The sequence below is a fragment of the Musa acuminata genome, chromosome BXJ2-9, assembly GCF_036884655.1.
Source record: "Musa acuminata AAA Group cultivar baxijiao chromosome BXJ2-9, Cavendish_Baxijiao_AAA, whole genome shotgun sequence".
In the NCBI taxonomy this organism is placed as follows: domain Eukaryota; kingdom Viridiplantae; phylum Streptophyta; class Magnoliopsida; order Zingiberales; family Musaceae; genus Musa; species Musa acuminata.
The window spans coordinates 2,324,753-2,346,534 of NC_088346.1; the positions used below are offsets into that span (position 1 = coordinate 2,324,753).

The window sequence follows — 21,782 nt, forward strand, 5'->3', positions numbered from 1 at the left end:
TTCCATGCATTAAACATTTAAATGCAAACTTGCAATTTCTAATGAGATGGTAACGATGAACATACTCATTTATCATATTGTGCTGCCTTATACGTGTGTGTGAGAGAGAGAGAGAGAGAGAGAGAGAGAGAGAGAGAGAGAGAGAGAGAGGGACCCATATTCTTTCATGGACAAAGTTTGGACTATATGAAGACTTAGGTCTCAGCATCTCACTTCCAAATTATCATGGCATTAGGGTTTCAGCTTACTCAGCCCTTTCCACCATTCCCCGACATGAACCACCGCATCAGCTCGCCTCTTTAACACTGTTCCTGTAATCGACACCGAGACACTTGAAAAGGCCAAGAAACTCTCCCTGGACATCGCCCCTCTCTTCCTCCAACCCTACCGTATATAATACACTTGACACCATGGAAGAATAAAAGAAATAAATCACCTCCTTTTCCCATCCACTCCTCTTCCTCTCTTGCTATCTCTTTGCCTCCCCCAACTTTCCTCTCTATGCTACCACTTGTGCATACTTGATTCTCTACCTTCTCTTAAATCCTATCATCTTTAAGAAAGAACTATTATTTTTATTATTATTAGGAGGAGGAGGAGGAGGAGGAGGAGGAGGAAGAAGAAGTAGTGACAGCATGGTTTTTTCCTCTGTTCCAGTCTATCTGGATCCACCCAACTGGAACCAGGTGAGTGCTACCACCTTTCTCTCTTCTTCTTTTCTTCCTTCCGAGCTTCCAATTCCTTTGGCTTCTTCATCAAAAAAGGCATAATAAAGGAGAAGATATTCGCATCCTTTTCCTGATATCTTCTTGAATATACCGCAGCGTTAATCTTATACTCTCCATCTGTCATGCTTAGCAACGATCGATTCAGCGTCCAGCCGCTGCAGGTGGCGGCGGTGAGGCTCCTCAGCTTCCTCACATGCAGTCGGCACAGCGACCAGAAGCTGGCACCGCTGCTGCCGGCTCAGCCAGGCCCATCTCCATGACCGAACGAGCTCGCCTCGCCAAGATCGTCCCGCAGCCGGAGCAGCAGCTCAGGTGCCCGCGTTGCGACTCCACCAACACCAAGTTCTGCTACTTCAACAATTATTCCCTGTCACAGCCTCGCCACTTCTGCAAGACCTGCCGTCGCTACTGGACCCGAGGCGGCGCTCTCCGAAACGTTCCCGTGGGCGGAGGCTGCCGTCGCAACAAGAGGAATAAATCTACAGGGAGCTCCTCGAAATCGGCAGCCACTACCTTCACGGCTGACCGCCAGCCGGGACCCTCGTCCGCGTCTCCAGACGTCGTCACTGGTGGCGGTGGCGCTATCCTGCCTAGCATGCCCCAGCCGGCCCAATTGCCCTTCTTGGCTTCCATGCACACACTGGCCGACTACGGTGCCTCAAACCTCGGCCTCAACTTTGAGGGTATTCCCACCATCGATGCAGCGGATTATCATGTGGGAAGCAGTTCCGGCATCGGGCTCGAACAGTGGAGACTGCCGCAGATCCAGCAATTCTCTCTCCTGGGAGGATTGGAGCCACCACAGCCGGCTGGGGTGCAACCCGTGTCGGGACTGTACAATTTCTACGGGGAAGGCGGGAGCGGCGGCGGCGCAGGTAGAGACCTCGCTAGGGTTCCCGGCTCTTCACTGATCACGCAGCTGGCTTCGGTGAAGGTGGAAGACAAATCTCAGGGTCGTAATCTTCCAAGGGAGTATTTAGGTCTTCCAGGCAGCGAGCAATATTGGCACGGCGGCGATGGCGGTGGCAACAGCAGCGGAGGTTGGGCCACAGATCTCGCGGGATTCAACTCTTCCTCAGCCGGCAACATCTTGTAATTTCAGGTTCCATCACTAGAGTTTCATTTCGGCTGTAACCATAAGCCTCGCAAGCTGAAGTATAGCAATCTCAGAGAGCAGATGATGAAGAACATGCTGATGGTGGGTAGGTTAGTGTATCATCCATCTACTTTGTGTTGGTTGTTTCCTATCTTACTTTTGCGCAGTACGTTTAGAGAGAGGAAGTGCATGAACTCATGCAGAGTTGTATCTCTGACATAAGGTTGGCTGTCAACAATGAATCATAGTAATGTGCTCCATTGGCTTGTGTGGAAGCTTTGTTCGCACATCATTGCCCTCGGTACTGCCATCCCATATTGACTGCTCTTTTGCTACGGCAAGTACTATGGTATTCCATTGCTGCTGCTGCTGCTGCTGCTTCATCAAACGTGACCACATTTAGCAATTAGAACAATGCTGTAAATATCTCACATCTTGTTCTTTTTCGGCAACCTTAACATTACAAGCTGAAGTTTTTCTCTATATTCTGTCATTTACTGGTGAAAAAAAATCCAATCTAGTCATGATAATTTTGAATCTTTGTTCTTTAGCCATAGGCTAAAGATCATTTGACAAGGCTATGGTGTCAGATATGAATAGATATTGTTGTTGTCATACCTATACCAGTTGTTTCTCTCTCTCTCTCTCTCTATTCTGTGACTATGAAAGCTAGCAATTCTAGTATCCAGAGTTTTGTATTAACTGATAAAGGAGGATTTAGTACACCATTCCTAGAAGATATGCTGACCTTGTTCCTCGTTATCTCTAGTTTATTATTTGCTTCAATGGAGGGAGGAGGTGTATGACATGCTGGGTTTCATCAACACGTCGTGCTCCTACTTTGAAGGCTGGGAAGAAGCATATACACCTGCAGGAGACAAAATAGTACCAATATCTTCGGTGACAGTCAAAGAACCCGGTCACCATGCATCTCAACACTCACCAGTATTATATTTCTAGAACTTTGAAGCCCATCCTTTGACTGCTACATCATCATCATCTTCTTTTTTTAATACTTTTTATCTCTCCAAAATTTCCCAATCATTTAATCTGATCTCTTTTCCAACGTCATCATATTCTCGATTTTATTTGGATAGGGAACGTGGGCATGTTCATTGGGAAATCAAACTTCCATCAAATAATTCTTGCTTCGGGTGCATTTTGTACATCAGCCGTGGGATGCACGAACTTCCACAAACACAATCAGTCATGAGGAGCGAGGGACAAGGCGACAAGCACTTTATATGGGCATATGCTGTTAGATTTGGTCATGGGTTATGATGCATCAGATTGAATGAACTCCATCCTTTTTCTTCCTATGCTGACACTCAATTAATACCACACACGCATTCGTGTAATTAACATCCATGCAACCTCTTCAAGGACCAGAGAGAGAGAGAGAGAGAGAGAGAGAGAGAGAGAGAGAGAACGCACCGGGGGATGAAAGAATGGGTGGTTCGAGAAACCTAAGATCAATGCTGGTCGTGGAAGGACACACTGAGCACTGAAACAATGAAAAAGAAAAAGAGAAGATTAAATCGTGTATATAAAACAGCGGTAGAGATGAGGGAAAAGGTTAACTTTGCTGATCTGTCCCTGTCGTGGGGAATCTGGGTTTTCGTCTGCTTTCATCAAGTCCAATGCAGCCTCTCTTGGAGAGAATAAAGCAACCAACCAAGCCCCTGTAAAATTTTTGAAAAAAGATAGAGAGATAACGCTCGGTGTATCCTCAGCAGATGGCAGAATATAGAACGAAATGGAAGCTGAAATGGATGGGTAGAATATGTGTTTGTGAGAGAGAGAGAGAGAGAGAAAGAGAGAGAGAGAGAGAGAGAGAGAGAGAGCATGAGGTTGGCAGCTTTAGCTTTTTGTTAAAGGGGGGGTCTCCTAAGAATCTTTTACGTTGGGGCCTCCTCCTTCAGTGACAGCTGAAGCAGGGAAAGACTAAATTGGAGAGAGGCTGAGAACCCATGTTGGCTCACGTTGCCTCACATGAGCTCAATCAGAGGGGGTTAATCTCGTGTTAACTGTATGACAGACACTGATACCATGAGGGGTATCAGATTCTAAAATGCTGAAAGCATGTAAGTTACTATATGATAACACTTGGTTAGCAGAGGATATCTTTCTTTTCATTTCAGGCATTCAAAGGCCTGCTGCAATGTGTGTGTCGGAGACACACACGGTGGGGGTTTTGGCGGTATACATTACTCTAGTAACTACGAGTAATCAATACATACATTGCTACAATTATGAAGGTCCTTCTTGCATGATATTTGACCTTCTTCTTTGTTGCTATTACAGTCTTTTGGATTCGTCTCATATGCGAATAAGCTAATCATCATAGATAACACAATTATCTGGCTTCAGATCTTGGCCACTAACTCATACTTGATATGTTGACATATTGTAGAGCAGATCATTACTATCATAAGCTCACGGAAACATACTTAAATTCTCTAGTCGATGATATAAACTAGGGGGGAGAGATGTACAGAAAAAAAAAAATTATTAAAAATACTGCATAATTATCAAATAAAAAATTAATCAATAACTTAGCTTTCAAACATCAATCGATACAACATTACCTAATTGTTGAGTTAGCTAACAATTAACCTGTTTTCCCAAATTAATAAATATATGATTATTATTTTTATTTTTTGAATATAATTATTGGTATGAGGACTTATATTTAATGCTCTAAAGACATAATATCGTTTGATAATAAAATATAGTTATTAAATTGCAAGAGAGATCATATTAAATACTAAATCTACATAATTCTAACAGCGTAATTTCCTCTCCATCATTGACAAAGCAAATGATCTATGTAGGCAATAACAATCAAAATAACTGTGGCATCCATACTTGACGCTGGGGCCACGAAACATACGAGTAATTTGTTGAAGGCAGGAAAGACTGCTTGATCAGCAACAGTAGAAGTTTGATCAGCAACAGTTACAATCATCTGATCGGATCCTCTACCACACAGCTTTTCCAATCAAAGCATGTGATACGCGTCTATGACGCTTATTGATGCACTCTAAGACAAACCATGTAGGGTGGTAGGGTGGTAGGGTGGGTTTTCCACCCTTCATGTTACGAAAGATGAAGAATGGCAAAAACATTTGCGCTCCTGCAGGTATTTTTCCATCACGACACACAACATGTTGATTGATGTTTCCGCGAAATTTGTCAATACATCATGTCGTAGGACTTGGTCGTCATTCTAATGTTCCATGTAATTATTCTACCAAGTTAGCTGAAAGCCAAGTAAGGTAACCCTTGTGTACACATCTTGAGGAGAGCACCCCACCACCATTTCATGCGGTCAATGGCCGATAACTTGTGTTCTCCACCAAAGTCTTGGAATGAGAAACAGTTGGAGAGAAGGAATAGCACCAAACGTTGAGGCAACTAATTTGGGCCTTTACAGGCTATGAGAAACAAAAAAGTAAGAGATAGTTTTGGGATATCGTGCCCAGCAACCCAAACTCACTTTGCTTACAATTCACTCTTCGTTGCAACTTTTGACTTGGTTTGTTGTTTCCAGATAGGATTTAGCCTCTAACCTTATAAGAAAGATTTTGTATAGAAAACGTAAAAGAGATGTTAAATGTTAGCTTAGCATCAGATTTCGAACCATTGTTTGTTTCCAACCTTTTCATTGAATAATGGCTTCTGAATCTGTTTCTGTTCCCACTTAAACCAAGGGCACGTATCGGTCATTACAATGTGGTCAATTTTAGGTCCACAAAAAGCATCTCAGCAGTTCTCATTGGAGAATGCTGTACCGTAGTAAACCTTTTGCCTTCTAGACATCAGCGTTATTACACTTACTCCAACCTGCAACCACACGAATGATGCAGGGCAGGTGAATTTCCACATATCATGTGTTCCTTTACAGCTCAAGGATAAACAATGGTCGATGCATAAACGCACAAGCCACAAAGCATCAGCATGCAAAATGTTCCGCTAAACTAAACGCTCTTCTCACCCAAACAAAAGACATTTGCCTAAATACAATAACCAAACCCCAATTCCCTCCGAGGGGAAGAAAACCTAGGTCTTCACAGAATCAGATGAAGTAGCGTCATACTTTTCTCCTTCTCATTTATATGCAGTCTGGGTTGAAGCCTCAGCTCGAGCATGTATTTATGTGCTCTAGCAATTGGGCCGTCCTCTTCCTCTTTATCGATGCCACTAATGTCCAATTCTTGCAATGGTCCCATAACCACACTGCACTCTTTCTATTCATGGGGGAAACCACTTCCTATATTCTTCACCAACAGAGCCATGGCCTGAACAGCTGCAGTTGCCGACTTTCCTTCTTGGGGGCTTGACAGTAAGGCCAATAATGCCAGGGCTTCAAACATCATAGGCACCGCAGGCCTTCCCCTTGTTTCCTCATTAAATGCACAGGTAAAACAGTATGGTTGCTACATCTTTCTTCCTTCCATGTGTACCTTCACTCAGCAGTTGCACCAGTGCTGAGGTTGCTCCTGATGCCCCATTTGTCACCTTAGATTCATCCACCACCGAAAGGCTAAAGAGTGTGGCTGAAGCAATCTCCCGTGCCTCCATGCTACCATTTCATAGAACACGGACGGTACCATGAATAGCCCCAAAAGAGATTATTATTGACTTCTTGTCCTCACGGATGTAAAGATTGTAAAGGGCAGCGACTCTCCTGGGCGCGGGAATCAATGGGTGAGAGTAGATTTCTGGAGGCAAACAGCATCAGCCCCAGCTATCCATATGCGATCATCATCGACATTACACTTGGCTAGCAGATGAAGCTCCCCAAAAGCTGCTACTTGGTCATCAAGACTTCGAGAGGATAACTTGCAAAAAAATGCATATACATCAGCAAGTTCACTTAAGCAGCAAGTTAAGTTAAGGCTTACTAGGTTAGGACAGGCATTTGGGTGAGATCCGTGCCATTGGCTGGATCTTTCATCATTAATTCCAGTGAGATTGGGCACAGCAGAAATCATCAGGAACCATAGGAACTCTTGGCTCTCCAATGAAAAGAGAAAAGGCTTTCAATTTAAGACCGCACAAGATCCTTTATCACCTTCAACAACATCTCATATTTTCAATGTTTCTACCCCCACTTGCAAAGACCATCTCACGTAAAGCTAATGATTCTTGTTTGAGGTCAGAGATGGTAAGTAGCCATAAGTTTTCTGCCAATCGTCCTTTAGTACATGGGTCTACAATAGTGTGATGGTTCTTATTATATGGAGACAAGAAATTAGAGTAGAGGTCACCATCGAGAAAGTCATCTCATGATCTGGCTCTTTTAAAATGAGCACGTACCGACTCAAGCTATACAAAATGCTCCTAATTATGAAAGACACTAAAAGAATCAATTTCGATATTCTTGAGTTTGAAACCTTGAGAGAACAAATAATTTCAAGTTTTTCGCAAAAGAAATAAATTCTTTCCTAATGGTCTAAATCAAGTAATAAGTAAGTTATTGCTTTCAGATGTTTGTCCCTGTTCTTTATTTCTGATATTTCAAGTTTATCAAAGTTTTTAATCCACAGCATGATTTATTTGAGAATTTAAATCTTTTCATCATCGTCTCCCTTTCTAGGGCTTCAAACCATGAGGGAATGTCCAAGAACAAAGTGACAATCAATGCCAAAGTAAAAATAATAATATTATGCATCTAAGAGTCCATGGAAACACAATCAGAGCAACCTTTTCACAAATTGATAACCCAAGGTCTTGGTCATGGCAGTCTTTTGCAGGAAGTAACCTAAAAACTTGTTTCCCTAGTGAAAATTCTTTTGCTTCCAGTTCGGCGGACGACACGTCCATATCCAGTTTTTCTTTCCAAATGCCAAAGGCAACAACTAAATAACACCTTAAAATAACACCAAGTATAATCTTAATAATTTTGATGTAGAGGATGACAGCCTAATCCACAATTGTCAAGTAACAACATACCCAGAAAATGAGAATATCAAATTCATACCACTTTGACATGCAAGAAGTTATTGCTGGCAACTATATATGTCAAAATCCTACCAAGCAAGAAACTATCAAGAGTTATGTGAAGGGCCCAAACAGATGTAGTTATCATGCAAAGAAGCCAAACAAAGATGTGTTAACTACACAAAACAAGACAGTGAAACGTTTGATAAAAGTTGTTCAGATTTATACCTTTTCGTGACGGTGTGCCCTTTTGTTGATCCGAAATCAGTGTTCGGCTGAGCATGGGGCATCGCTAAAGGCCAACGCCCATATGGAGGACACCGTCCGATTCCTATCGATAACAAATTGAAATCAACAAATCAGTTCCGTTTCCTAAAGGATCAAACCACGAAGAGATCGGCATCTCAAAGACCCCGAATCGATCAAACCGAAAACACTTGAAGAAGACCGAACCCACAGTCGAGAAAGAACGGAGGTTTCTAATTCAAGCCTACGATTCGAAGGACGAGATGGTTGAGATACCTGACATCCGACGTCTCGGAGACGAAGAGAAACCCAAAAGCCGACGACGCTCGGCGAAAACAGGGAACCCTTTAAATAAGAGGCGCCAGGCGAATGGAACGAAAAGACAAACGAGGGGCTCAAATTATCCTTCAATTACGAGGTTACCCTAGTCGATTAGGAACGTTTGATCAGATGTGGGCAATAAGATGGACGGGTTTGATTCAGCGAAAAAATTGTTTCTGTGCCGATCAGAACATCGATCATCGTCGTCGTTGTCATGTCATTTAATCTCAGTAAGTCATAAGATAATAAGACCAGAATTAATATAAAAATTTCAATTATTATGGCTGTATGAAACGTTGAAATTAAAATATGAAATGTTGTTATCAATACGGCCTAATTATATATTTTTTTTAATAATTAGTCATCTTTAATAATTTAATATTTATATTTTAAAAATTATATTAATATCTTAAAATTATAAAAGTAAAATATCTAAATCCATTTAATTTAACATCATCAATTTTATTAATATAAAAATAAAAATAAATAAATAACGGACGATAATTTCAGTAAGAGTCATAAGTGGGTATTGTGAATGAGAATAATGACGACGAAAGATAATGATTACTCTGTATTTACATTCTTGCTGACACATATACCGAACAATAAAAGACCTATCGAATTAGATGCGGAGCGACATCTCTCAACAACTACATTAGCATCGACATAGATATCACATTTAGTCGTTTGATGTAATGGGCGTAAAATATTAAAAAAAAATTTATATATTTTCGGATCCATGATGTTATTATAAAACAAATGTAAATATTTTACCTACGAAACAATACATGATATAAACATGAATCCTCCTTCGAATTCCATCGGATGATTCCGACAGATCTAAATTGAATGCCGCCGTGAAATCAACCAACATAAGCACGAAAAAAAATTGGATGCTATTACGAACATCAGTAACGTATATGATAGAAAAGTCAAAATGTAGCAGCGCAGCGAGCAAATGTCAAGCAAATAGCAGCGGTAGATACAGCGACACTGTATAAAACAGAGCAACTCCTTTGCCGCCGGTCCCGGACGTGACTTCCTCTTTGAAGCCCTGCGGCGGCGACAGCCTCGCCGGAGGCGTGTCCACCCCCTCCGTACACTGCGGCGCGAGATTCGACGCATCCGCTTCCCCCGCGAAGATCTCCCTCGGGAGGAGCACCTTGGAGACGGCGAACACGGCTACCGGGTTCTGGTCGAACACAGTGCGCGTGATGGACGCCACGACCAGACCGGTGTCGATGGCCACCGAGCCATTGACGCGGGTGATGTTGAGGGTGAAGCAGCCGGCGGCGGTGTCTTCGGTAGCGACCGTGGGCTGGACGGGGTTGACGATGGACTCGAGGGAGCCGAGGGGGTAATAGGAGCGGAGCACGTGGAAACGGAGCACCAGCGCCTTGCGGTCCGCTGGCAGCGACTGCAGTCGCTCGGTGGCCGGGAAGTCGGCGAAGGTCTCGTCGGTGGGGACGAAGACGGTGATTCCGGCACCGTGCTCGTCGGCCTCTAACTCCGCCACGACACCTGAGGCCTCGAGCATGGCGGCGGCCACGTTGAAGCTGCCGCCGTCAACGAGGACCGGGGTGATGTTGAGGCCGACGGAGGGGCGGATGTCAGTGGCTCCGAGGTCGAAGCCGTAGGGGAGGAGCAGCGCGTCAATGGCGAGGACGGAGACGTTGTATGGGAGGGTGCCGACGAGGCCGAGGATGGTAGCCTTGGATCCGTGGAAAGGGGAGGGGAAGCGCGCTGTGACGGCACCGATTCGGTCCCGGGTGAAGTTGACGGTGCCGAGGTTGCCGTCGGCCCGGCCGGTGGTTTGGTACAGGGTAGCGACGAGCTTCCCGGCGGCGGGGATGCGGCGGAGGTCAGGCGAGGAGAGATACTCGAGGAGGACGTGGTAGCGGAGGACATCGGCGATATCGGCGGCGGCACGGGCGGAGGAGGAACGGAGAAGGTAGGCGTTGGGGATGGCGAGGATGGTGAGGGATGAGCGGCCGGAGAGGTCGCAGGGGACCGACGTGGAGCTGAGGAGGCGGTTGAAGGCGGAGAGGTCGGGGTAAGGGGAGAGCACTGCCGTGATGTTAACCGCCAGGGCCAGTGCGAGGATGACAAGCAACAGGAAAAGGAGAAAGAGCGGGGCAACAGCGGAGTGGAGACGCTGCGGCGGCGGCGCTGCCATTTCAAATTGCTGCGACTTCCTGCGGTCCCACGTGTGAGTGGGCGAAGGAAAGGAGAGTGCGAAGTAGAAAGACGACGACGACGTCGTCTTCGATGAGGCCATTAAATAGGCGTGTGTATGTATATTACTCTACTTAATTAACTCGAGGAAATGCGTCTAATTTATGATCTGAGAGGAAATGATGAGACAGATTGGGGGTACGTTCACCTACCGCTTCACCACTATGCACGTGGGATTGCTGTCGTTCGGGCGGAGGAGGCGGAAGGGGCTGTCTTCTGGTGAGCGGAGGCGAGGACGAGAGAGGAGTGGCGTCTCGTTTGAGTGTCCGTAGCAGGAAACGAACACCGAACTCGAGCTCTCGACCACAGGAAAACCGATGACATCGAGGAAACTAAAGCTTTCGAGGTGAATAGAGGACAGTGTAAGACAGGTCACCCGTGGTAGTACTATTAGACGCAGATGAGTCGAGATGTGGGTTGCAGTGCTATCCTCCTTCGTGAGTTGGGGGACAGTAGCCATCTCACATCACCATAACTGCTCCGACGTCGACCTCCGTCATCATCTTCGTCTTCAAAGAGAAGCTGGACTGAGAACCCTACAAACCTTTCCACGAAGATGAGGTAAATGATGCACTGAAACAATTCTCCACCAAAAACCAAATTTGCCTTCGGCACAAACAAGAGAAGCAGTAACTTAATTTCAATGCAGAAAATTGATTTAATGGTAAAACCGGAACACCATCATAAATCCAGCCTCGGGAACGAGACTGAGGATAAATAATGAGAAATTTTGAAGAACCTGAAACATGACAATACGATTTATTCTTCTCACCCTTGAATGGGGCGAAGATCCTAAGGTTAACCATTGTGATTACAGACAGATAAAAAGGACGACACCCTTCCACCTAAAAGAGAATTGTTCATGTTACAACAGAGAAGTGAAAAGAATGCAGACTAATATGCTGATGACTCCAGTTTTGATGTCTTTACAAACATTTGGATATCAAGTAGAAAAGAATCGACTAATATAGAAGCCTTCTGCTGACACCGAACACCAAAATTTGCAGGTCGCTTTGCTTCGAGGCCTAGATAGATGCAGAGGTTGTGAATACAAGTTAAAAGTGCATGTCAGCACCTGGATAACAATTTTTTGGATTCCCTTCTTCAATCAACTCTTCAACTATATACAAAAAGTAGGAACCCCACCAGGCTGTAAAAGAATAGTTGTTATGCAGTCTAAATGAAGCCTGCAACCTTGGAAAGAAGAGTGCTCTCACGAGACGCCTATACAAATGCCGTAATCTCAGGTTGTAAAGAATAGCCACTATACAGTCTACATGGAGCCTGCAAGCTTGGAAAGAATAGTGGTCTCGCAAGAGGCCAATGAAAGAACAAATGATGCACCAGCTCCAACATCAGTTGAATCACCATAAATGTTTAACCAAAATTATCTGGACTATACTATCGAGCTGACGAAGATCTTGATACTTCCGTCCTGTTAGAGCGGCACATACAGTGAGGACACGGGTAAGTGTATATAGATTCATTTGGTCTTTTCATCTCTATTCCCTTGGCATCACTTTGAGCTCGCATGATTAGCAATTGGCGCTTCAAGGACTTCCACCTGTTCAAAAAGTAAGTAAAAAGGAAAGATTTCACACCATGAAAACAAGCAAAAGATTGTCGAAGATATATTATGCATGACAAGTGGACGTGCAAGGAATAAAAAAAACTAATAACACATGAGAATAGTTGTTGACGATGAGTCAAAGATGTGAACAACAAAATGAGTCCTTTTATTTAACTACTCATCTAAGTCATTATTGGATGTCGAAGAAGAACAAAAGGATTATATGAATCTAAACAACGAGTACTTCATGAAACTTCTCCAATAAATGACTGGAAAACTTTCATATATTCTTTTACCCAAATGCTATCACTGGACAGAAAACTTTATCAAGCAAGACAAGATCTGGCTGTGGGTATGGCTACAAGACAACATAATATATGTTACCATTTAATTTTTAGGAAGAGTTGAAACAACTGATTATTAGTCTCTAGTTTTTTTTTTTTGTATATATTAGTCTCTAGTTAGAAACTGTTCAAGTGGCCTAAAATTTCCACATTCATAACGTAACAGCCGGCATTGAATCTAAATAGAAAGATCGAGATAACAAAGATTGACCTTCCTACGTAACAGGGTAATTATGCAGCTTCTTGATCACAAATTCTTCAACTTTGTTCATCAATAGACAAGGTTATAGTTGTTTGATAAAGCTTTGACATTTTATGTTCAATATCTTATCCAATACCATCAACAGTGTACTTAGTCCAAGCCCAACAATACAAACTACAGAAACACAAAGGAATAAAGCACACTGACTCCCTGTATGCCCCTTCACATCTATGGTCCAGGGCAAAATTGTTTTCTGAAAGCCCCCACAGGGTTTCCACATTTGGTAGTCATGACCCTTCAGATCACCACAGGGTTTCTCATTTAACAGGGACATTATGACCCCTTGGTGGTTGGCAAGGTTTAAACCTGTTGCCTCAAAGTAATTGCATCTGGAAGAGGACTGACATCCAATGAATTAAATGCAATTAGATCTCGTATGAGAATATCCAATTAAAACTTCTGATATAGTTAATTTCTACAGATTCAAGGCAGAAAGTGATCAACACAAAAGTAGACTTAGTGAAAAGTTTCTTTATTGAGCTAAGGTAGGAACAAGCAGACGATTCTATAAACTATGCAACTAGCGATGTTGCATTAAGATCAAAATAACTTAATAAAGGTAAAACTAATCAGGTGCTTAAAATCTATAAGCCATAAAACTGCTAGAGTTGAACTTAATTCCAAAAGCAAACCAGATAAATGTTTATGGAAATATCAACAGCAGGAATATGAGTTGGCATACCCTATAGTTGGATTATCAAACAATAATGCTAACTTCCTCTTGTCAGGTTTTATAGTTTTAGAGTGCCCATCATACAAGTATCTCCTGTGGCCAATCAGAAAATGAGGGAAGTTTCCACCTTGAGTAGTCACAAACACTTCACTGTGAAGACAGACACTATAGTCTATTGCAGCCATCCTAGAGGAATAGTTCTGCAGAAAACAGCCATTAAAGTTATTAATATAAAGACATAGAAAAGCTACAACAGGAGGCCCTCAGAAAAAAAACAAAACAAAACCAAAAACCTTAAATGGGGCAAGTTCCTCTGCTGATGCCAGTGTTTCTTTAGTTTGTAGAAGAGGAAACATTTCAAGAAGGGGAACCATATTCTTCTCAGCCTTGTATATTTTCCCAGAAGCCAAATAAATTGCAGTGTTATTATTGAAACCCATGCCACGGAGCATCAGACCAACCTGATTCCAAGAATGAATTAATAGTTGGAAGAACATTCAAGTGTGTTATGCTCAGGATGACCAAATAAACTACAAGTTCAAGCATCAGCAATGATAGCTAAATAAGATCACCAATCAATGGAAAAAAAGTTAGTTGCTTAGTGTTCATTGGTGCAGAGTAATAAGACATATATATATATCACTGTAAAATATGCAATGCTAATTTCACAATAAGCATAATTCTGGATTAAAAGCATCTTATGCTAAAGTCATCATTTCTCGTATATTAATTGTAACATAATAAATAATCAAAATGATTGTCCATCTCTAATCAAAGTGTGAGCAATAAGTTAAGAGGCATCCACGAAATTATTCTTATTATTCAGAATCAAAATGATATATTATAAATCTTATTATCTTACAACTACAAAACTAATGAATGGGTGTACTATGACTAGAAAGGCAAATAATGAATTTGAGCAGTTGCTTTTAGATATGGTTATGGTTCAGAAAATAAAATCTTCTGGAGAAATTTGTGAATACATTAATGTGGTATTAGTGAAAATGATTGCTGAAAAGACTATTCAGTCAAAGTCAGTTTGATATAACCAGGAAATACCATTTGATGAAAGATTCTGTCATATCAGCAAACTAAATTCATAGGAAGCACAGGAGAAAAAGTTAATCATTAGGTCATGTCCACAGGAGCATTGTGTTTGACCGTGTGATGTCTCAAAAACATGATACTGAGGAAGCAACTAACAAAAGTGTAGCAACAATGTTGCGTCCCAAACAATTGATATAGGAAGAGCATCTAAGAAGTTTTCGATAGAGAAGAGAACTTAAAATAATATACATGTGATTCTTGTAGTACAGCAATTTATGATATACCAATGTTTTAAAAATAGACCACATTGTTCTCCCTGTTTTTTACTGACCTGACCAAGCACTGGTGATGGTTGCACCATCCTTTCATTATTCTCTTTTATATTATTTTTTCAGTGATACCGGTAGTATAGTTCAGTGTACCACGCAATATCTCTATACTGTATTAGTTTGATAGCTTGTTAAAACTAATATAAGACAGGTATTTGAAACCTTATCCTATACTCATCTGAATGATAACCAAGGATGATCAAGTGGCAATGACAGGAGAAAAGTAATTCATCAAAAACAACACAAATTTTCAGCCGAGAGCAACAAGAATGAGAATACATTAGGAGATAAGTAAACCATTAGTACTTCATATGGGTCATAATTTAAATGTATGCAATCAAAAATATTAGTAAAAGTTTATTGCATATCACTTTCATATTTCCATCTTTTTAAGTTCATGTCACTCAGTGAACCCTAGAAGTAAAAAAGTAGAAATAAAATACTTAAAAACCATCACTTATTCATTCAAATATAAAAAATTACCAGCATAACGTAACCAAGGATAAAGAAGGTTATACCTCTAAAGGTGTAAGCGGACATTTTCCATTCATCCTAATTGCCCCAGGTCGAATGACACGGCCACGTTTAGTAAATTTTCCTCTCCAACCTCTCTCTCTTGCGGCATTCATATCCTGTTTCTCTTCGTCACCACCATTAAATATGCAACAGGAGAAGGCAACCATATCCTGAAAGAATTGAAAAAATACAATGTCCACTTGAACTGGATGACATAAAATCAAGAGATAACAGGACAAATGTGAAGGTATAATATTGACCTCTTCGAAACGCAGATGCACTGCAATATATTTCCCATTATTATCCACACTGCGCTCTTTCATTCGAGAAACCAAATTTTCAGCCAAAGTTGCTATAGGATTTGAAAAACGTAGTGCTTTAAAATTGGCCAAGCACCTTAGGCGCTGAACTGCAGAAGGGGCATCAAATGACAGCCGGTTTGCAAAAGGAGATATCCTGATAAGCCTGATTCAAATTAAATGTAGAAGTTTGTTGAGTGACAATGGAGTTATCAACATTAATTTTCGTATGATTATATCAACATAACTACAGGTAGCTCAATGCTTTGGAAGAATTTAAACTGTGAACAATATTATATCTCATTCAAATTATGGACATTGCAATTTATAACATAAATCAAGCCACCTGTGCAATCGTTGCACATCGTTTAGTTTTTCTAAACATTATCAAACAAACTAGTTTCAAGTCCTATGCTTGAGCCTATTTTCATCGTCGTTAAAGTTTCCTTTGCCGAATTCACCACATGTTTGGACAAATTATGGCTTTTTGCTATTTTCTATATCCAAACTAAAGTTTATTTAATTGTCACATAATTAAAAATATAATTCCTCCATTTTTTACTATGATATCATCAACAAACCTTATACCTTGTGCCAAGAAGCATAAGGGAGAACATTAAGAAACAAATACATATGTGACCAGAAGATTGGATAGCTTCAAATGTCCTAACGACAAAAAAACACCCAATTTGTAATGGCATGACATTCCTAATACTGAAGATGCAGCAATACCTTGTCCACTGAGATATTAAAAGAAGAAAAAAGTTCTATAGTACATGAAACTAATTGAAGAGGATAAAACATTGACAAAGAAAATAAAGCATGAAGGAGAAATCAGAATAGATTGCATAACACAATTTCAGTGGACCTTTTTTACTGCAAGCTAATGATTAAAGATGGCAGAAACAATGAGAAAGGAACTCACTTTTCCTCAGCCAGTTTAGGAAGAACAGCATCCTTATAGTACTGAATGGAGGACCAAGCTTTTATCTTGAAGTTAAACACGTTGCTCATGTTGTGACCGAAGCGTTCCATTATAAATTCAGGAATTTTGTCGACCACATGCACCTCATTTTTCAGAGTACTGATAAAGTGATCCTCATCATAGATCTCACTGAATTTGCTGTATCATTGTCAAAATATCAAACAACATCATTAATCTTTTGCCTTCCTAATAACATAGTAAATAAATAAGTATATTAAGCTTCACTCCTGGTCAAATAACATATAATCAAGGTTCAAAGCAAAAGATGCATATAGTGGGTCCAACCTTTTATCCATTTAACTCTTATTGTCTATCCATGCTGCTAAATCTTTTACAGTGGGTCCATTTGTCAACAAAAATATATGGAATTTTGATTATGGACCAATTAGGCTGCTTACTAGATATGAAAGCTTTCTTTTTAATTAAACAGACTTTGGATCGTAAATATAATGACAATGAAGAAAAAAGGTCAGAATTTAACTACAAAATAAATGAGATAGAGATATAGATAATAACCTAGGATCTTTCCAAATGCTGTGATAGTGAAATTTAGGAATAACAAGTGTCGCATTCAGATATCCTGCCACTGCAACCGCATTGCATATCTGCAAAGGAGAAAAAAATATAAATAAAATTGGCACAATGACATATCTAGAATGAATGACAGGAAAAAAAAAGAAACATGAAGGAGAAAGGGAACAACCGATGTCCGTTGCTGATTCAAGCCACCATTTGCCTCAACAAATATGTAACCATTAGAATCAGGCAAAACTGAAAAAAGAGAAAAGAACTTCAAATTAGTAATCATTTGTACAGATTGTTCATTATTTTACAGTAGTTAAGAACAGATCAATTAGTTTCCCCATCCTTCAATTCACACAAACACGAAATAAGAAAAGAAAAAAAAAGTGTTCTCCCATTACGGACTTAAAAACATCCTCCAATTACAAGAACTATCCTTAAGGTTTGCTTCGAGTCTTGACCTCTCCAATTATGGAGAACCTTCCCTTGCTGGTTTTGAGTTAAGCAACAAAATATGCTTTAAGAAAAGTTATATATCTCAATCCCTACATTTAGAATCCAATGCTTCGATATTAGTATTTAGTGGCAATATATACATATCGTTTGAAATTTTTGGGATTCAATCTGTATCATTTATAGGATGAAATTATACACAGAACATGTTTTATTAACTCCAAATTGCAATTTAAGTAATATTATTTTGCTTCTTGAATTTCTCTCTATTTTGTTTATATTTCATCCTGTTTTCTCTTTTCAATCACTTTTTATTTCTTTCAAGATTTTGTCAAAACCATTGTGACAAATGGATCTAGCAAATCCAATCCAATTCTCAAAGCTTCAAGGCAATGGTGCAGTCTTGCGGAAAAACAGAATTTGATCACTGTGGAATGGCTTAAGAGGAATTTGCTAAATAACAAAAGATATAAAGAGAATTCACTCTATGAAAGCAATCATGAAAATACATGGACTAACAAAACATGCTCTGCATGATCCAAAAGGATCACAATAGAAAATTTTCATGTAGTAGGAAAAATAAGACAGATTAAGCAACAAATATAGGATGTAGACACAAGTGACAAGTAGATCTGTGAAAAATTAAATTGACATTTCTACATTTCATGATATTAGACACTGAGAAACAAGAAGATGACTAAATAGATAAATAGGTAGCAAAACATCAACAAATGATACCAAAAAATACCAAACTGATTTTGTGACATGGACCTCAATTTTCATAAAGCAGCACATACATAGTACAAAACCATATGAGTTCCGACAAACCCCTCAAAACTTGACAGTTCAATTCTCGGTAAGTACAACATAAAAAAATATATATAAGGGGCATCTATGAGTTAAGAAATTCACACGATAATTTTTTTTTTGGAAATACATGTGAGTTTTTGGCATGGACAAGATATCTTTTCCATTTTTTTTTTCTCTTTTGAGAGAGAGCAAAATAAATCAGTTTTTAAGATTCGGCGAAAATCAGTACCATCAGTAGAGGTGTCTAGACAGGGCCGCCAGCCGCCACCTTTGAAAGAGTGCTTCCACACGGTTGCTAACTACGAAATGATACAACATTTGAATCGTTAGGTGAAGTGATGCCGAGAAAACGCACTAATTGCAATTTGTGCCCAATATCCTAAGAACAAAAGCTTTAATTATCCTAGCTTGAAACTGCATAAGTATACTATAAAGCACATCTGTCTTGTTCACAACCCATGAATCCTACAATAAGCATAATGAGGTAGAAGAAGAAATTTAGTATAGTGCTTGGAAGATACTGTGGAGTGAAAAAAAATCAATGCTCGTTGTATTTAATTTTATTATGGAACATCTAAATCAGCTGCATTGTGATTTTACAAACAACACAAGAATTTCTACTCAATTATGCTCAACAAAGATGTTGCGAAGTATGCATCGAAGAAGCTACGATCTCGATACATCAATTCACGCTCAGGCTTCCCTTGAGTTCACAAACAAATGCAAATTTTGATAATATGGCACATATAAATGTCGTGAAACAGAAATAAACGAGTAAAATCAAAAGAAAGAAAGAAAAGAAGGCTCAAATCCAAATCAATCGAGAATAAAAGAAGCATAACAGGGTCGATTAGGGTTCAGGAACTGACCCCGTCGGAGGAGTTATCGGCATCCATGTCATTGCGGAGGCGCTCGTACAGCTTAGGGCTCCGGTAGACGGAGCCAGGGGCGGAGCGGGAGATGATGTGGGGCACGCTTTCGAGGGACACGGTGCCCATGTAGAAGAGCATGGCCGCGACGTACAGGAGCGGCGTGAAGAGGAAGATAGCCTGCCGGCGGAGGAAGAGGGAGAGTAGCATCCAAGCCATCCGCTGCGCGATAGCCCGAGGCGCCCCCATCGCGGCCCCCTTCGCCCCGCCCGCCTTACCGCCCCTCCGCTGGGTCCTCGGCGACCTCCGCGGCGACGCCGGAGGCGACGGCGTCCCCCCACCGCCTGCGCCGCCGCTCCCCAAGCGGTTGTAGGCATGGTGGTGCGGCATATCTGTCGACCGCGTGGATCCGCTCGCCCACCCTCGACCGCTGGATCGACGGCAGGGGCGGATTCGATTTGTGTGGCGGGGAGTGCGGGGGGAGAGCCTCGCGGTTGCTTCTCCCGGTGGTCGTATTCTTTTCTTGGGTAGCGGAGGAAGCGAGACCGGGCGGCGACCGCATCCCCGAAGTCGGTGTTGGGACTCCCACATAGAGCAAGTGCGGCACACGCGCCACGGTGGTCTGTGTGGGTCCCGTTTCACAGATTCCGCGCTCCGTTTGTCGCCCGCATTCCTCCGACGCCGTCTTCGTGTCACCACAAAACGCGTAATATATATACGTATATATATACATATATGAATAATTCGGAGGTGATTCCATATTTAAATGAATTAATGGCGTCTCTTATCGGATCAAATCCGTAATCTATCAACGAAATAAGGGGAACAGTGTCAGTGTCGGAGCCTCACAAAAGAGGACGCCATGTTCGTCCCACCCTCGCTTGTGGGTTCCCACTTTCCCGTCCCATACGAACCCAACACCCATGTCTGTCCGAGAGTCCAAATAACGACACAGGACTTGCCCTTATCACTCCGACCGTCGTCCTCTCGCTCTCATGTTCTCTCTTAGTATCTTATCAAATTTTATTTTAATTTTTTAAAAATTTGTATGCACGTCTCGGTCAATTTGACATGATCCAAGTCTTTATACATAAGATTGTATAAAACATATTCAAGATAAAAATATCATACTCTCGATATGTCATCTGACAAAGATTGGACTGAGTTTCTCGACTTTTAAGTTTCTCCTTCTAGTAAATCGAGATATACGATTTCAAGCCTATTTGAAATCATAAAAAAAAATATATAATTATATTCTTTGTTATAAAAGAAGAGAAGAAAGTTTACGATTGTTTTAGTTGTCATAAAAAGAAAAAAAGAAAAAAAACTTATATTTATAAGTTCATCTACATAAATATGGAAGTTTCCTATCACAAGTTATGATAATTATGTTGGGTAAATTATTTCTTTTGTATCGTTCGATAATTTTTCGTATTCAATTAATGTAATTATTTTTTAGATATTGTTGCATGTTATTTGTCTAGATAAAAGTTTATTTTTGTACTCCTTGATTTATATTAACATTTTCATGGCATTCTATACGATTACACCAACAGGGTATCAAAAAAAATTCAAAGGCCACACACACAACATGAGGAATAATCATTCTAATTTTTGTTTGTTAACTAAAATAATATTATCCATATCCTAATTTGCATGCCCTTACAAGAAATCTTATTTAGCGATTAATGCGATTATAAGGAATTATTTAATTATTTTTTATTTACTAATAAAATGGAAAAAAAAAAATAAACTTCTTACCTTTTTAAAGCTCTCTTCGTCCTTTATAAACAGGGTGAAGTTCTCCTTTTCAATCCATTCTCGCAAAGTGATCGGTGGAGATCTTCGGCTCTAGGTAATTTATTTTATTTTTATTTTATTTTATTTTTGAAAATATTTGATTGCTATTTTAGTTTGTTTGATACTTCATTATTTTTTTCTTATTAATTAAAAATGGGATGTGATTCATGCTTTAGATTCGATTAATTATACTTAACTTTGTAACTTGACATGTAAATTAGTACATCCGTTTGATGATATTCATGAGATCATGCCTCTACAGATTAATTTAGTGTTAATTTATTTGTTTGGATCATATCATTAAATTTTTTAAACACTATTTGATGATTTTCATGAGATTCATATCTTCATATATTTAAATTAGCCTTTTGTTAAAGCTAATATTATTTTTTTCAAAAACAATATCTAATTTTTTTTTGTCTTGAAATCTAATATAATATTATTTATGTGTTCACATTACATATTAATCAAAAAATAATTCAAATTCGATTACGGATGACTGTTGGGTATAGTCTAGATCGACATAGTTGTATCTAGCTCGAGTCAAATCAATCAATTAAGGTTCGTCGGACCCAACTCAAATTAGGTGGAGTTCGACATGGATCGACCTAGTGCTTGTGAACAAACTAACATGATCTCATAGTTCAGTGTAGTTGAACGTGAATCAGGTTAGGTCTAGTGAGTTCAAGTTAATCGAGAGTGATTCCAACTCAATTTTAATATTTTTTTAT

The 21,782-nt window shown here is 40.3% G+C and overlaps 3 protein-coding genes across 3 annotated transcripts; 1 reads left to right on the plus strand and 2 right to left on the minus strand.

The window, feature by feature from the left end:
* Window positions 1-239: 239 nt before the first annotated feature.
* Window positions 240-2,099, plus strand: LOC135623214 (dof zinc finger protein DOF3.6-like). Its single transcript, XM_065125933.1, has 2 exons — window positions 240-686; window positions 859-2,099. The coding sequence occupies exons 1-2, from the start codon at window positions 636-638 to the stop codon at window positions 1,822-1,824; spliced, it is 1,017 nt and encodes a 338-aa protein (XP_064982005.1). The 5' UTR covers window positions 240-635; the 3' UTR covers window positions 1,825-2,099.
* A 7,121-nt stretch (window positions 2,100-9,220) lies between these two features.
* LOC135622168 (fasciclin-like arabinogalactan protein 4) lies at window positions 9,221-11,190 on the minus strand. The gene has a single exon (XM_065123812.1). It carries the CDS (start codon window positions 10,613-10,615, stop codon window positions 9,299-9,301), a length of 1,317 nt encoding a protein of 438 aa, XP_064979884.1. The 5' UTR covers window positions 10,616-11,190; the 3' UTR covers window positions 9,221-9,298.
* Window positions 11,191-11,300: 110 nt separating this feature from the next.
* Window positions 11,301-19,935, minus strand: LOC135622407 (protein ESMERALDA 1-like). The gene is made up of 10 exons (XM_065124232.1): window positions 19,252-19,935; window positions 18,612-18,681; window positions 17,301-17,368; window positions 17,114-17,202; window positions 16,538-16,735; window positions 15,574-15,778; window positions 15,316-15,483; window positions 13,715-13,882; window positions 13,431-13,621; window positions 11,301-12,136 (listed from the first exon to the last, which is right to left on the minus strand). Exons 1-10 carry the CDS (start codon window positions 19,840-19,842, stop codon window positions 11,974-11,976), a joined length of 1,911 nt encoding a protein of 636 aa, XP_064980304.1. The 5' UTR covers window positions 19,843-19,935; the 3' UTR covers window positions 11,301-11,973.
* Window positions 19,936-21,782: the final 1,847 nt, after the last annotated feature.